General features: G+C 47.5%; 1 protein-coding gene across 5 annotated transcripts in view; it reads left to right on the forward strand.

Moving 5' to 3' along the window:
• Positions 1-16,637, forward strand: part of OMA1 (OMA1 zinc metallopeptidase) — a 98,775-nt gene that overhangs the window by 52,320 nt on the left and 29,818 nt on the right. For all 5 annotated transcript variants that reach the window (XM_088447878.1, XM_088447879.1, XM_088447877.1 and 2 more), the window contains exon 8: positions 11,726-11,875. In XM_088447878.1, the coding sequence (XP_088304004.1) occupies positions 11,726-11,875 (150 nt within the window). The remainder of the gene's footprint in view (positions 1-11,725; positions 11,876-16,637) is intronic.

Here is a 16,637-nt window from a genome sequence, read left to right on the forward strand (position 1 = left end):
GTCTGTGATGCGGCCTCATAAAAGGCCGGTGGCGTCTCTGTCCGCTCCTTATGAGGATGACGAAGGGACGTCTGATGATGGGGAGATTCTGGATCCTTACGATCAGGAACCTCTCCATACTAAGGACGCTGATGCTAAGTCCAAAGTATATATTCCTGGACTTATTCGGGCGGTCCGCACAGCCTTGGTGATTGAGGACGAAGTTCCCCCAGCGGCTAAATCTAAGTATGCCTTTTTCAAACATGTGAAGGGCGATGCCACAGTCTTTCCTCTTTCGGGTCAGTTGGTGGACCATTTAGAGGAGGCGTGGAAACAACCTGGCAAAAGATACCAGCCGCAGAGACGCCTGGCGGTGGCTTATACGTTCGCGGATAATTATTTTGCTAAGTGGGAATCCCCTCCACAGGTGGATTCTCACGTGACCCGTCTTGTCCGTAGTGCCACATTGCCGATGCCATCCATGTCCTCCCTTAAGGATGCTACGGACCGCAAGGTAGAAATCTGCCTGAAGTCCGCTTATTCCCTTGCAGGGGGGGCAGCACGGCCGGCTATGGCCATTTGCTGGGTTGCCAGAGCGATGGAGCGCTGGGCGGATTCATTAGAGGCTTCTTTTGAATCCGACTGTCCGGCCGAACAGGCAGAGTTGATTGGCAATCTCCGTGATTCGGCCACCTACATCAACGAGGCGGCTCTAGACATTAGTACTCTGGTGTCTAGAATTTCTTCAGCAGCGGTAGCTGCTCGTCGCACCTTGTGGCTGCGATCCTGGAAGGCGGACGCAGATTCCAAGAAAGGTCTGGAAGCGTTGCCGTTTACCGGAGAAGTTCTCTTCGGTCCGGATCTGGATAAGATTGTGGCCACGCTGGCGGCAGCCAAATCTGCTTGTCTCCCGTCGGCCGCTGCTCCTTCTGGTTCTGGACCATCGTCCTTTCGGTCGTCTAGGGCCCAGGGCAGGCCCAAACCACAGTCGTTTCCTCGACAGGCTGGCCCTAAGAAATCGGTCAAGCCCCGGAAGCAGGCATGGAGTACCAGACGTCCGGCCCCCAAGCCAGATGACAAGCCTGCGGCCTGATGGTCCGGGCCTCCCAGGGTGGGAGGCCGCCTGCTACAGTTCGCCCAGTGTTGGTCGACCACTACGACAGACACTTGGGTTCTGGAGGTGGTTTCCCACGGATACGCCCTCTCCTTCCGGCACAGACCCCCGGCTCGCTTCTTCACCACGGGTCTACCATCAGACCGGAACAAGGCTACGGAGCTGCGGAAGGTATTGCATACTATGCTCCAGGCTGGAGTTATAGTGTCTGTTCCATTCTCCCAGAGGGGCCAGGGTTTCTATTCAAATCTATTTTTGGTACAGAAACCCAATGGGTCATATCGTCCGATTCTCAACCTCAAAGCACAAGTCTTTGCGGGCCCCGAAGTTTCGGATGGAGACCCTACGGTCCATCATTCTGGCGCTGGAACCTGGGGACTACATGGTGTCATTGGACATACAGGACGCTTACCTGCATGTCTCTATTCTTTTGCGCCATCAACAGTTCCTCAGGTTTGCAATCCGCAGCGACCACTTCCAGTTTCGGGCGTTACCTTTTGGCCTGGCAACAGCACCACGTGTTTTCACCAAGGTGATGGCGGTCATGGCGGCTTCTCTGCGGCTGCAGGGAGTCCGCATGTTGCCGTATTTGGACGACCTGTTATTGGTGGCAGGATCTCCAGAGCTCCTGTTACGCCACTTGGACCTGACCATTGCACTGCTGCAACGGCATGGCTGGCTAATCAACTGGCAGAAGTCCACTCTAATCCCGTCTCGGAGGATTCTGCATCTTGGAGCCTTATTGGACTCGGGACAGCAAAGGATCTTCGTGACGGAGGACAAGATCTCTGCTTTACAGTCAAGGGTGCGCAGTTGTCTGCACAGCCGCCGGGTGTCCTTACACTCGGCGATGAGGTTACTGGGCTCCATGGTGTCGGTGTTCGATATGGTGGAATACGCCCAGTTTCACTCCAGACCTCTGCAGCACCTGATCCTGTCCAAGTGGAACGGGCTGCCTCAGTCTCTGAAGTCCCAGACGATTGTGCTCACCCCGGAGGTTCGCCTGTCCCTTGCGTGGTGGTTACAGACGACCCACCTCAACAAGGGACGTCCGTTCTGGGTTCCAAATTGGGTCCTGTTGACAACGGACGCCAGTCTTTGGGGCTGGGGAGCAGTTTCGGGTCCACACTTGTTCCAGGGCAGGTGGACGCCGACAGAAGCGGAGCTTCCAATAAATATCTTGGAACTCCGTGCGGTCTTCAATGCTCTCCAGCAGGCACAGCGGTTTCTCCAGGGTCGCCCGGTGCAGGTCCAGTCAGACAACGCTACCACCGTGGCCTACATAAACAGGCAAGGAGGAACTCGCAGTCGGGCGGCTCACGTAGAGGTCTCTCGGATCCTGGTTTGGGCGGAGCGCAATCTTCCGGCCATATCAGCGGTCTTCATCCCGGGAGTGCTAAATTTGGAGGCAGACTTTCTAAGTCGCCAGGACGTTCATCCGGGGGAATGGTCCCTGCACCCGGACGTTTTTCAACTACTGGTGGACAGGTGGGGTCTTCCAGAAATGGACCTCATGGCGTCCCGGCACAACAACAAGTTGCCGGTGTACGGGTCTCGCACAAGAGACGAAGGGGCGTCTCTGGTGGATGCTCTGTCCGTCCGGTGGACGTTCCGGTTCGCATACCTGTTCCCTCCGGTCTCCCTTCTTCCACGGGTAATCCGGAAATTCAAACAGGAAGGAGGGACGCTCCTGTTGATAGCTCCCGCGTGGCCCAGACGGCACTGGTTCTCAGACCTTCAGGGTCTGTCCGTGGACAGTCCTCTGCGGTTGCCGCTACGACTGGACCTTCTGTCTCAGGGTCCTTGCCCTCACCCGGACCTGTGTTTTACAGAATGTGGATACCAGCGCTACCGTATGCCTACTAATGTTCTCGGAAGCAGCTGGATACAGAGTTGTCCAGACTCGAGAAGGGGGATGATAAATTAAATAGTAGTATCCAGCGCTAACCTGCTCTAATGGTGTGTGGGAACGTTTTATGTCCAGTGGTGTAGTAGTGAGTACAAGATGCGAATAACTTTATATGGATTTATTAAAATGAAAAAAGAGTTCAAGAAGTCGCTTGTTATTATAAAATATGCAATATAGCAGGTGTCCAATTTCAACACCATAGGTGGGGATGAAGTTCCTGAGCAGTGACACTAGTAGATGGATAAGAGAGCTCCTTTAGGGTGCCTCTTTCCGTAGGTCACCAATGGGTGTCTACGTGTTCCTAGGTCAAAGTTTGCCATAGGAACACGTAGACACCCATTGGTGACCTACGGAAAGAGGCACCCTAAAGGAGCTCTCTTATCCATCTACTAGTGTCACTGCTCAGGAACTTCATCCCCACCTATGGTGTTGAAATTGGACACCTGCTATATTGCATATTTTATAATAACAAGCGACTTCTTGAACTCTTTTTTTCATTTTAATAAATCCATATAAAGTTATTCGCATCTTGTACTCACTACTACACCACTGGACATAAAACGTTCCCACACACCATTAGAGCAGGTTAGCGCTGGATACTACTATTTAATTTATCTTCACCCGGACCTGACTCGGCTGTCTTTGACGGCGTGGCTGTTGAGACCGCCATGCTGAGGTCCCGGGGGTTTTCCAGCTCTGTGGTGCGTACCATGTTACGAGCTCGGAAACCGTCTTCCGCGAGGATATACCATTGCGTGTGGCATACGTTCTTCCAGTGGTGTCGACCGAGAGGTTATGCACCGCGGGAGTTTCGTCTGTCTCGGATTCTCGCCTTCCTGCAAGCGGGACTAGATCATGGGCTTCGCCTTGCTTCTTTGAAGGTACAGGTTTCGGCCCTATCTGTCTGGTTTCACCGTAGGATTGCTACAATCCCGGATGTGCGCACCTTTATGCAGGGTGTTCTCCGCATTCAGCCGCCCTTTGTTCCACCTGTGGCGCCTTGGGATTTGGCTGTGGTCCTGAGGGCTCTCCAAGGACCGCTTGAACCACTGGGCTCAGTGGATCTTAAATGGCTAACAGCTAAGACTGTTTTCCTTCTGGCCATTGCTTCGGCCAGACGTGTTTCTGAGTTAGGGGCTCTTTCTTGTAGACCCCCTTTCTTGGTTTTTCATGGGAACAGGGCAGTGCTCCGCACTCGGCCCGAGTTTTTTCCCAAAGTTGTTTCCCAGTTTCATGTTAACGAGGAAATAGTTGTTCCGGCCTTTAACTCACCGGGTCTTTCCGTGGGTGAGGCCTCTTTGGATGTTGTGCGGGCCTTAAGGACTTATGTTGACCGCACTTCTTCGTTTAGGAAGTCGGACGCTTTGTTTGTCCTCTATGGCTTCCGTAAAAAGGGTTGGCCTGCTTCAAAGCAAACTTTGGCAGCCTGGATCCGTATGGCTATTTCTGAAGCTTATCTTCATGAAGGCCTACCGGTCCCTCCTTCTCTGAAGGCTCATTCCACTAGGTCTGTGGGTCCTTCGTGGGCAGCTCGACGTGGTGCCTCGGCAGTTCAGATCTGCAAGGCTGCTACGTGGTCCTCTGTCCATACCTTCGTGAGGTATTACAGGTTTGACACCTTCGCCTCTCAGGATGCTTCCTTCGGGCAGCGGATTCTCCTTTCTGCACAGGAGCGTCCCCACCCTTAAAGGATACTGCTTTGGGACATCCCCAAGGTATCCTGTGGATACCCTATGGACCCTGAAGAAGAAAATATGAGATATGGTAAGAACTTACCCTTGTTATCTCTATTTCTACGAAGTCCATAGGGTTCCACAGGACTCCCGCCCTGTCGCACCTGTGCTGCAGATGGGCTCTACTCTGGTCACCGGTTTTCCGTCTCCCTCTGGTGAGAATGTGATTCTTGTATGTGTCCAGATCTTTTTTCTCTCTCTTCCTTCTCCTCCTCCGGCCTATGGCTTGATAACTAACTGAGGTGCCTTGGCTCGGGGGCGGGGTATAGGAGGGGGACCCTAGTGCATCCTGGGAGGCTGAAAAGCTTAACTCTATGGTGCCCAGCGACTGACGTCACACCTATACCCAAGGTATCCTGTGGAACCCTATGGACTTCGTAGAAATAGAGATAACAAGGGTAAGTTCTTACCATATCTCATATTATTATGGCAAATGGAATTCTCTGGTTACTGTAACCTCTTCTTAGCAGTACCAAAGTGATGAGACCTCCGTGTAGGTCATGTTATGGGATGTGTTGGGTGTACGTTGTCTGCTGAACAATAGGGCAGCCCAGGCTCACATTTTGGTTAAGAGACATTTACATGGGGACAATAGAGCAAATGATACCAATGGTATTGCAGAAGTATGGCAGAAGCTGGGATTGGTGAAGAAAGGAGATTTTTATTTGCCCCTGAGTGACAGATACCCATTTAATAACTGCCCTGGAATACATTTGTGAGCCTCGTTCCACAGCAACCAGTTCCTGGAGTAGACAGAACCTGCCTCCATGTGCCAGGGGTTGCTGACTCTTGTAATCCTCTTCACTGACAGCTGTATAAAAATATATGACATTCAGCATTTTTTTCTATGTGAAAGCAACAAAAGTCAAACATTTTTTCTGTATATTTTTATGAATAAAAAAAAAAAAAAAAAATTGGGGAGCATAAATCAATGAAAAAGTTGATTTTGGATTAATCTGAAGTCCTTATTGGTTTTAACAACCAATATTGTCATGTAATTTCTGGACTAATTAAGCTAATTGGAAACTTCCAATTGCTTAATTAGTCATTAGGGGGTGGTGGGGTGTCTTTGGGGTTCTGCAGCAAGTCCTGACAATTTTTCCTAAAAATAATGATTTTAAGAAAAAATTGGACTTGCTCCGAAGGTGCTCAAAAAAAAAAAAAAAAATTTGCGTGCCCCCAAAAAATTAAAACTCGCACCCAATTGTGTACCAAAAAATCTCACACCTGCGGCAAAAACCCAGTGGGTTTGCCCAGTCCCTCGTTCACTGCCATTGTTCAGTGCATCATCCCATCTGATGTGCAGCTCGTCAGATCGGCGATGCAATGAACGATGTTGAGCAAATTGTGTAGTGTACGCACCGCCACAAGATATATTGGTACAATCATTCCTCTGAAGAAGTCACCTGAACTTCCATTAATTTACACCATGATCGCCTAGTGTGTACAGGAGAAAGGACTGATTGGATACTATCCTCCGACACAATCTACTATGACGTCGTTCGAAAGATTGCACAGTGTGTACACTCTGTATTGTGTGTTCTTTGGTTTTAGTGAAATTGGAACGACCGTCACACCGTTTGTTACATCGTATAGTGAGTACCCAGCTTTAGGGCAACCCCTCCACTGGTTTCATACAGTAAATTTCCCGTCGTGTCTACTGGGTGTTGATAAAGAATATGTTAACAAGCCTAATTCTAACCGCAACCCCGTTACTTAGATATACTTTAAATATAGCCCCACAATTTGCAGCCACAATTGTTGATCATAATCATGACTTCCGTGATCAATAATTTACAGTCCATAAAATATCATTGCATTTTATACCTGTATAAGAAAATAAAGAGATTTGTAAAGAATATGACAATCCCTTATTGCGACTGTTTTCAGTTTTTGATACATTTTAGAATGATAAATTAACGTGTCAGTAACACACTTTTGGTCGTTTGTAAATGTTTAGAAAATTGTCGGTGAAGAATATTCCCAAGGAGTAACGTCCCTGATTATAGCGTCCATGGCCCGGGACTCATTTATATGTGTCCGCCTAGCTTCATCCTCTGTATTGGACTCATACAGAGAGCAGATGATTGGAATAGGGATTCTTCCTCCCAAACCTGAACGTTTGGATGAACCACATAGTGGCGCATGGAAACGGCAGGAAATATCCTTCTTACAAACACAATACATCAATGCTCTAACGTTGGTGTATATTTACTCTACACTGGTCTGCAATTCCAATGAGGCTTACCCGTAGACCTGTGTGCCCATGCCGTTGGTACATCTGATTATATCCCTTCCTCTGTGTAGTTGCTTTGTTCGAGCTGGAGTTCGTTTTTTTGGAATCATACATAAAACACTGTCAGAATTTCCATTACAGGTTAGAATTACACTGACAATAGACCGATAATGGGGAGGTGATCCCACTGGTTCTGTAATCTCGGCACCTTGCAGTGGGAGAGCCAAAGACTATTCATCATGTTGGATTATGATGTGATGACTGTTTTCTCATTCTGTTCATAAGAATCCAGGATGAGGTTCTAGGGAGGAATTGCTGACAGCACATGCACTATTATATTGAGATGCATCGCTGTTATGTTGGTGTCTGTCACATTAAATCATGGTGGCCATCTGTGCTGATGTTCCGAAAACAATCATCCTATCTCCCATCGCCCATCAAACTTTAACTGGACGCCAAAGGACCATGTGACACCTGCCTGTTCTAGTCTTTAAACCAATGTCTGAATTTTTTTTGTTTATTCTTTAAACCTGTGTCGTTCCTGTTTAGCAGGACATTTGTGAAAGTATGGTGAACAAAAGCGCTAGAGCCCATAGCTGCCCATGCAAGTCCTTTTCCTGGTTGCTTAGAGAATGGAAGTAAGCCTCTTATTGGCTTCTGTGGGTGGCAGAACCTCTTCTTGGTTCTGTGGCACCAGTTTTTATGGGTGAGGCCAGGAAGAAGATTTGCGCCCAAATGTAATAAAGTGGCAGATTAGCAAAGCACCTGGATTTAAAGCTGCAATTTTTTACAGTGCAAATCCAACCTGATTTTGCGTTTGTAAACAAATGGCCACTGTAAATCTTAGGTCCGTATTCAATTAATGGCGAAAAGCCGTTTTCGACGAAAAAGTTTTGCCGATGATATAATTTCTTCATCGGAAATTTATCCTCGTATTCAATTGTGGCGACTTTTCGCCGTTGCGGAAACGCAATGCAGTGTTCCCGGCGGAAAAATTTCGCCTATGAATAGCTGTCGAAAAAAAGTGCAGAATTGCGGTTTTGGGGTGCAAAGGTAGGGAAACCACTCTGCACCCTTAGGACAGGTTCCCAAAGGTAAACTGCGTCAATAAAATCCTAAATAAAAATTAAAAGAACACCCCAAAAATTTACTTTGAAAAAGGGGGCGAAAAAGTACAAAGTTGGGGTACAAACTTAAAAACTAGGGAAATAGACTTTGGGGGGGGGGGGGGTCTGCAAGTATGGGGGAGGTTTTTTTTTTATTCCAGGTGCTTGCTGAAGGTGGGTTTTTTCATTTTTTGAAAACTTCACTTTAACCATGTTAGCACCCATTTTCATGTCCCATAAAATTTGCTGGGACTAGTTATTTTCACCAAAAAAAACTGCTAAATGCTATTCTTCACCTCTTGTGCAAAGACGCTAAATAGCAGCTATTGAGATAATTTACATAGCCCAAATACCTTCAGCAGGCCTATTTGGGGGTATCTATAGTGATCCCCAATGTCAGTGCATCTTTTGGGGGGTGTCAGGCTGATTTCCCCAAATCTGACAGCACGTTTCGTCTGTTTGCGTTTTGCTGGGTGCCGTTTTTGCCGATTTCTAATTGAATACGGGGTAAGTGGGGACGTGCGCTATAGTTTTTTGCATGGAAAACCAGCGATGCCGGCAAAAAATCCCGGAATGTGAAAAGTCCGGGACTTTTCGCGTCTAATTAAATATGCCCCATAGTGGTAGGTTGCAAAAAGAGCGTCACTTGGCAAAACTCGCACTGAATTACATTTGAGCCTTGGTGGTGGCGAAGGTAAAGCATTGCCTAGCACTAATAATAAACAGACTTCCTCATGACAATTTCACCCCCAGTAGGTGTTGTGTAGTTTTGCCTTGTGGCACCAGTTGGCTGTGTGTTGCAAATATACTGTTGCCGTAACTGTTGTTTTTGTTTTCTTATTAAAAAGCTGGAGGCTTGTGCTCTCTTAAGTGCACCGTGCAAAAGAAGGCTTGGGGTGTCTAGAGCTTTAAATGTACTCCTATCTCCTCCAATCTTGCAGTTTCAGGGGTCAATTCAATTAGGTGTGTGTTGCTGTTGCAATGGCGTAGAAAAGTCGCCTGTGACAACGGAACTCGCCTCCCTCGCGGCCAGCTCTCACCCAGGAATTGCTGATTTTTGTTTGCAACCCTAAGGGTCTGTGAATAAAAATCTGCGACTCCGGGGCTTCTGTAAGTGCGGCATATAGCCACACTTACTCGTGGGCACAACACAGTTGCGCCTAACTACATTGAGCCCTTAATGTTCCCCTTGTTTGAAAGAGGTCGAGTCCTCTCTTTCATACAGTGCGCCCACTTACTAGTTATTTCTGATGTTAAATTATACTACAGAAATAGTTAAGAAATCCAGATATGGGTAGGGGTTTCTAATGACCAGACCTCCCACATCCTGGCATTAGTCAATGAGGTAGATTGTCTAATTTTCAAAATGGCCGGTCTTGTTGAGCTACCATATTATTCTGACACATCTTTATGCGTTTCATTCCACCATGTTAAAACAAATTTTAAAAAAATACAGTCTTCGGGGGGAATTCAGGGCTTAATTCAGAGGCGACCGTACGGCCGCCTCGATGTTTGGCCAGTGCGCATGCGCACGAGGGAGCCGGCTCCCTCGTGCGCATGCGTGAGACCCGCTACGACCGACAGCGCCGGTCGTAGCGGGTCTCTTTCCAAAGGGGGCGAGCTGTCGATGTTGATTGACAGCTCGCCCCGTTTGGAAGGCGAGCCGGGGGGGGTGGCAGCCCAAACGGAGGCGTTCCCATGGGAATGCCTACCGTTTGGGGGAGGCCCCACTGACATCACTAGTGATGTCAGTGGAGAGCTTCCGGCTCTGACAGAGCCAGAAACTCTCCGGGGCTTACGACAAGTGAGACCCTACCCTAGGGTCTCGTCGTAAGCCCCGATGGTCGCGATGGTGACCATCGCGACCATCACCCGAGCGGTCGTTAGAGCTGTGGGTGTAAACCCACAGCCTAACGGCCGAAACAGAGGCGGGCGGTCAGGATGCAAGCGGCCGCCCAGTTTCTGAGCGACCGCTTGCATCCTCCGACCGCCTCTGAATGAGGCCCTCAATTAGGTGAGAGATTGCAAAAGGCGAAAAACATCACACATCACCTTATAATTCGCACACTTCGCCTTCATTCGTTCACCCGATATACGCACAGTTCAATTAGAAATGCAAATTTGCGCTACTCGCAGTGAGAGTGTTTGAATTTTGTCCAAATAGTGTACAGGGAAAATAGCATGAAAAAGTGGGGAGACCATCCTGGATCCCAAAAAAATTTAAAATTTGTTAGCAGAATCATGTAGAAGACTGTTAGCGGCCATAAGTAAATACGATGTGCTTTTAAAGGCTGTCAAATGGCTGATTAGTGCATTTAAAAAAAAAAAAGTAAAAAAGTTAAATAAATGTAAATAGCTGTAGAATTTCATTTCATTACAAAAGGAATTAAATGGAAAAAGCAAAAAAAGTTGATAAAAAAGATGCTTTTGGGGTAATTTAAGGCAACTTTATAAAATGTAAATTAAAATGATAGTAATTTTTTTTTCTTCGAAATAAATACTTTCGTAAAAGTTGGGTTGCATTATTTAGCTTAAAAATCTTTTTGGGGGGTAATTTGAGGCCATTTGTTTTTTTCAGCACAAAATTTGCATGTAGTTATTGGCCCAATTAAGCTAATTTAAAGTTCTGAATGGCTAATTAGTCATTGGGGGGGGGGGGTGTCTGAGGGGTTCTGAAGCAAGTCCCGACATTTTTACCTCAAAATACAGATTTTTCTCTATCTTTTCACCTACTCAGGGGGGTGCGAACAAAAACAGGCGAATTTACTCTGAAAAACAAATGCGAGTTTGGAATTGAAATGCAAATGTAATTCGCAAGGCGAATTTGCAGTGATTTCACCTTGCGGGACCAAACTCGCACCAAAATGAATTCCCCCCTTCAGGTGCAGATTTTATTCTGGAGACCTGTGTGCTGCTGCTGCTGCAAAACAAAATTACTGATATCGATGTTGGAATATGACCAGCAAAATAGACTCAGCAGCGAAGGTGTTAAAGACACCCATTATTTTCCGGATAAGGGCTGGTAGAAAGCAATCAACATATGTGTAGTACTACAGTAACTTCAATGGACGCAGTAGGAAATAGAAAAAGTATCAAGGGTCTAAGAGCTGACCTGAGGCTCCCCAGTGGAGCCGGATGCATATCTCCATGTAGACAGATCGGAGGAAAGTCTGTGTACTCAGTAAAATCAGAGGTGACAGAATCATTACACGTTTCTCCATTAAACATTGGCAGTTTCATCAGAGGATGGAGGCGTTATACCAATACCAACCTATATATACACCAGCAGAATAGGATAATAATGTGAAAGAAAATAAATAATATACGTCAGCTGCTGATTTGTGTCTCATAGATTCACCGTTTGAATCTGTGACATCACCGTGGGCCTTGCCTGGGTGACTGTACAAATCCTTAGCGAAATGATGTGCGCCATTTTCTGTCGTTTATCGAGTGACTGCATAAACTGGCTGCCGCCATCATCGACTTCCGCCCATCTTATGCACTTCCTTAGATTACAGCAAGCAAGAAGAGGCGGGTGGGCAAATGAGTGCGCAAGTTGGTTACGCCATTTTATATATGTGAATCGTTTCTGTGTAAAGAGTATCGTCTGATTGTGCAGTGAGGGTTAACCTGCCTGTTCCCCCTCAGGCCTGTGTCGACGTGAGAGCCAGCTCCGTCTTCTGGAAACAGATGGAAGTCACGGAGACCCTGGGAGGGCAGCCTCGCACCCCGGAATGGCTTTCCACGCACCCGTCGCACGAGAACCGCGCTGAGCACCTGGACAGACTCATACCAAAAGTGAGTGGTGATATTTATATTTAGGGATGTTATGCCACAGACAGAATAAAAACAAAATGTATTGCGCTCTCCTAAAGTGTAGTACACGGGTAACAGGCTCTGTCCATATGCAGCATATTGTCAGTGACCAAACACAAGACAAACTGCTGAAAAACAAAAAACATCCGGATATAAGGCGCGTCTGACGCAAACGAATTGCGTGTATTGTCATGTGTTTCACACATCACTTGATATTAGAAATTGTGTGTTATGTGGTCATGTAGTTTAAGCGCCTTGAAGGATACCTGCTGCCTGTACACAGAGGAGACGGCCATTTTGTATTGTCTGATGCAGTGTGCTAGTGATGTCACTATAGCCCAGTGAGTGAATTAGCTGCAGTCTCATTAATACAAAATGGCTACCTCCATTATAAATACATGATGAGTAATGAATCACGTTGTCACTTAGTCTCTATAATTATTTACTATTATAGATGCATTAAGTTCTCATAGGCTTGGAGTACACAATAATAATGGGCCTATTCTGACATTGTCACAGGTTTTTCACATTACTATCCTCCACTGATCTCCACTGTAAAGTCTTTGGAAAAGGCCCATCTTGCCCTAGAGCCAGTTTTCAGAACATCCCAAACTGTGGTACTCTGGCCCTGATTCAGAGGCACTCGCAAAAAGCCAGCGATCGCTCTGAATCAGGGCGGGCACTTGTTTTTTTAATTGCGGCCTCTTGTCCGCTCGCATAGCTGTGGGTTACCACATACAGCTTATGCGAGCGGCCAGGTGATGGTCGCGATGGTCAAGACCTTCGGCTTGCGACGAGACCCCTGCGCTAAGGTCTCTAGTGGCCACAAGCCCCAGTGGACTTCCTGCTCTAATAGAGCAGGAAGTCCACCTACTGACATCACGAGTGATGTCAGTAGGGCCGCCCACAAATGGCAGGAGTTCCTACAGGAACGCCTCTGTTTGCCCAGCCACTCCCCCTACCCGCCTTCCAAACGGGGCAAGCTGTCGATCAACATCCACAGCCGCCCCTTTTGGATGCTCGCGCAGGAGCGATCGCTTTTTGCGCTCGCTCCGGGGCTCGCGCACGCCGAGTGTGCGCACTGGCACACCATCGAGCCGCTTGCGAGCAGGTCTGAATCAGGCCCTCTGATCACAGGTCCTATGCATTGTAATGGTGAATATACAGATATAGATCACGGAAATGCTATTTGTACACAGTGGTATTGACCAGGCCGCCTCTAGTTGGCGCTCTGTGCTGTTTATGATGCTACCAGGCTCTGACGTATATACACAAGGAAGAACTTCTGTTATTGCATGTATTACTGTGCTGACAGCCAGATCCTGCTGCACAATGTTCATGATCATATGTACAATATACGTGGCTCCTGGTCCTACCTGCATTACGTGTAGTGTTCTGGTCTCTGTGGTCTTCAAATATGTCCCCACCCATCCCCACAGACCAGCCAAGACTCTGTGCTCTCTCTCCTAATGTTTCCAAGGGCAGCAATCCAAAATATTAATGAGAGATTGTTCTGCTTATATTTCTCTATACAGGAGCGCAATCGTTTTACTAATCCATTCCAGTATTGTTTAGTGGGTTTTTTTTTGTTCGTTTGTTTAAACATGTTTAATTAAATGTTAATAACCTTTGGGTGGATGTTGCAGACGACGCATACGGTTCCTGGGGAACGCTGAGACCTATCCACTTGCATTGAAATTACAGAAGGTTGAATATTAAATTTTTTTAGAATTGCGCTGATCCGGAGAGGAAGGTGATACAGCCCCCAGTGTGACAGTCGCCAATTTTAGCCTCATAGGGGGCAAAAAAAAAAATCCTTCTTGACCCCAAAAATGGCATTTCAATAACGGTCACACCCATAATGTTGTGTACTATTGGTTACAAAAAACAAACAAATCCAGTCCATCGTCACGCTGCGTAAGCTTGCCAATGCCGCCTCGTCAGGGGATGAATCCCACAGCGCAAACGCTCTTACAGTAAAGATTGCGTCCTACGCTTATAGCGACATGTCTTCTGTGCGCAGCTGATGACCCCTTAGGGTAAATTTATTAAACAGCTGTTTGTGAAAACCTCCATCTTTTTTCCCATCGTGTTTTGCATCCACTAAGATTCAAACTGCGGGGAAAATTAAAAGTTTGTAAAACGCCACTAAGATTCAAACCGCCACTTAGCACATTGCAGTCCCGATTTACATGTAAACAACGCAAACCACTAGATTTACCAAACACCGCCCCAAATAAATGAGGCAGTTGCGACAGGGCTGAAAAATTTGCCAGTTTGTGCCATTTTGCCTTGACAACATGGAGAGAGAGTCTCACCTTTCCCATAATGTCATAACCTAAAGAGATGTATTTAAAAGGGTAGTAAAAAAAACCCATTTGTTTTATGTTGCATATATTTTGAAATGATATATTGTCCCCTTATGGTAACAAAGACGTATATTGTCCCCTTACAGTATATGTGCTTTTAATACATTTTTTTAGGGTATGACTGTATGGAGAGGGGAGCGAGGGGGCTTTTTACCGCATTATTTTACTGTCCATTTGAAATCTCACAGGCAGCACAATAGAGGAGGGTGGGTATCCATGCACCCTCCAAACTGCTTATTAGCAAATCAGACGGTTCAGAGGTCAAAAAACACCATTGATCCGCAGAGTTATCTAATTTACTAAGGGATACTAAAACCGTCCCTTAGTAAATGTAGACCCTTGTCTTTTATATGCTCCTTTGGTTGAAAAGTTCATTAGATAAACATGTGTATTGACCGCATATAGGGCCTGATTCAGACCCGCTTGCGAGCGCATAGCGCTCGCAAGCGGGTCGATGGTGGGCCATTGCGCACCCGCGAGCGATTGATCACTCGCTCCGGGGCTCGCTACAAGACGGGGCGGCTGTCGATGTTGATCGACAGCTCGCCCCGTTTTGTAGGCGGGGAGGGGGGGGTGGCTGCACAAACGGAGGAACGCCTGCCGTTTGTGGGCGGCCCTACTGACATCGCTAGTGATGTCAGTAGTGGACTTCTTCTCTATTGGAGCAGGAAGTCCACTCGGGCATGCGAGACCTGAAACCCTACCACAGGGTCTCCTCGCAAGCCTGATGGTCGTGATAATCGCGACCATCGCCAGGCCGCACGCACATGCTGCGGGTAGTCACCCACAGCTGTGCGAGCGGCCTGGAGGCCTGTCCAAAAAAATAAAAAATAGGGACGCCCTGATTCAGAGCGAGCGCACGCACATAGCGTGCCCCTCTGAATCAGGCCCATAGTTTTATCCTCCTAAGGTTCCTTCTCTATAATATAAGCTGATCTAGTATTTCTAACCTCTCTTTATAATCTGTACGTCGTACAGTGACCACATACTATAAAGATTTTGTTTTGGGGGGGGGTCAAGACATTTAAATAATCATCATGTGACTGAGACTTCATTTTGGGGAGGGGGGTTGGACAGTCAAGTGGATAAGCCGTAGAGCTGGGGTATTTAACATGCGGCCCTCCAGCTGCTGTGGAACTATACATCCCAGCATGGCTTGACAGAGTTTTGCTATTAGGGCATGCTTTAACTGTGGCAGGGCATGCTGGTGTGTGTAGTTCCACAGCAGCTGGAGGGGCCGCTTGTTGAATTCCCCTGCCTTAGAGCCTCATTCTCCCACAAAGCAGATTGCTTTCTACGTGTCCTTGGCGGTCCCTGAGACCGCATGTCAGCCTATATATTTCTTTCTTTCTTTTTTTTTATTAAACAATGTTTATTTTATTGGCAGAAGAAACAAAATAAACCTTTCCATGACAAATAAAGCCCCTGATTCAGAGCCGGATGCTCTGACCAGAGCGCTAGCTCTGAATCAGGGCCCACCTCCATTAATATGGAGCGTCCTCCTGGACGCTCGTATAGCTGTGGGTCACCACCCACAGCATATACAAGCGTGCAGGATGATGGTCGCGATGGTCTTGACCATCGCGACCATCGCCACTGCGAGCAACAGCCTGCGGTTGAGGTTTTCAACCGCAAGGCCAGGAGTGATTTTGGCTCTTTCAGAGCCAAAATCACTCCCACTGACATCACTAGTGATGTCACTGGGGCCGGCTTCAGACGGTAGGCGTTCCCTTGGGAACGCCTCCGTCTGGCAGGCACGCCCCCGGCACGCCCACCAAAGGGGGCGTGCTGTCAGTCAACATCGACAGCACGCCCCCTTTGATGAGACACTACGAGCGAAGGAAAGTCCTTCGCTCATCGCGTCTCGCGCATGCACACGACGGAGCTCCCTCCGTCGTGCGCATGCGCAGTGCGGACCATCGACCCACTTGCGAGCGGACAGCCGCTCGCGAGTGGGTCTGAATGAGGGCCAAACTCCAATGTAACAATATGCATATATACATTCGTAGTTGAATAACTGAGTTAGACTACACTGCAAATATGAAATTGAAGACAATAATAAAGACATGAATACAGTATGCAGGTTGGAATCCGTGGTTACAATATAATATCAAAAGTTTTGCCATAGTACGAAAAGAAGTTTATGAACTAAAGGCCTGATCCACTACAGATCGCGGCTGCGATTGCACACGCAGTCTGTCTGCGGAGGTATGCTAATTTACTGCGATCGCTATGCCGTCGCAACACTACACAAGGACGCCCACCTTACCTTACACACATCCGTAATGTTTAGCAAGACTGCGAAACCATCGGTACCAGCGAGTACCATGGCAGCCTCACGCACACTTGCGCAAGCTCTGACCTTACTCAGGAAT

This window comes from Taudactylus pleione, unplaced genomic scaffold (assembly GCF_031769625.1).
Source record: "Taudactylus pleione unplaced genomic scaffold, aTauple2 ptg000442l, whole genome shotgun sequence".
NCBI lineage: Eukaryota > Metazoa > Chordata > Amphibia > Anura > Myobatrachidae > Taudactylus > Taudactylus pleione.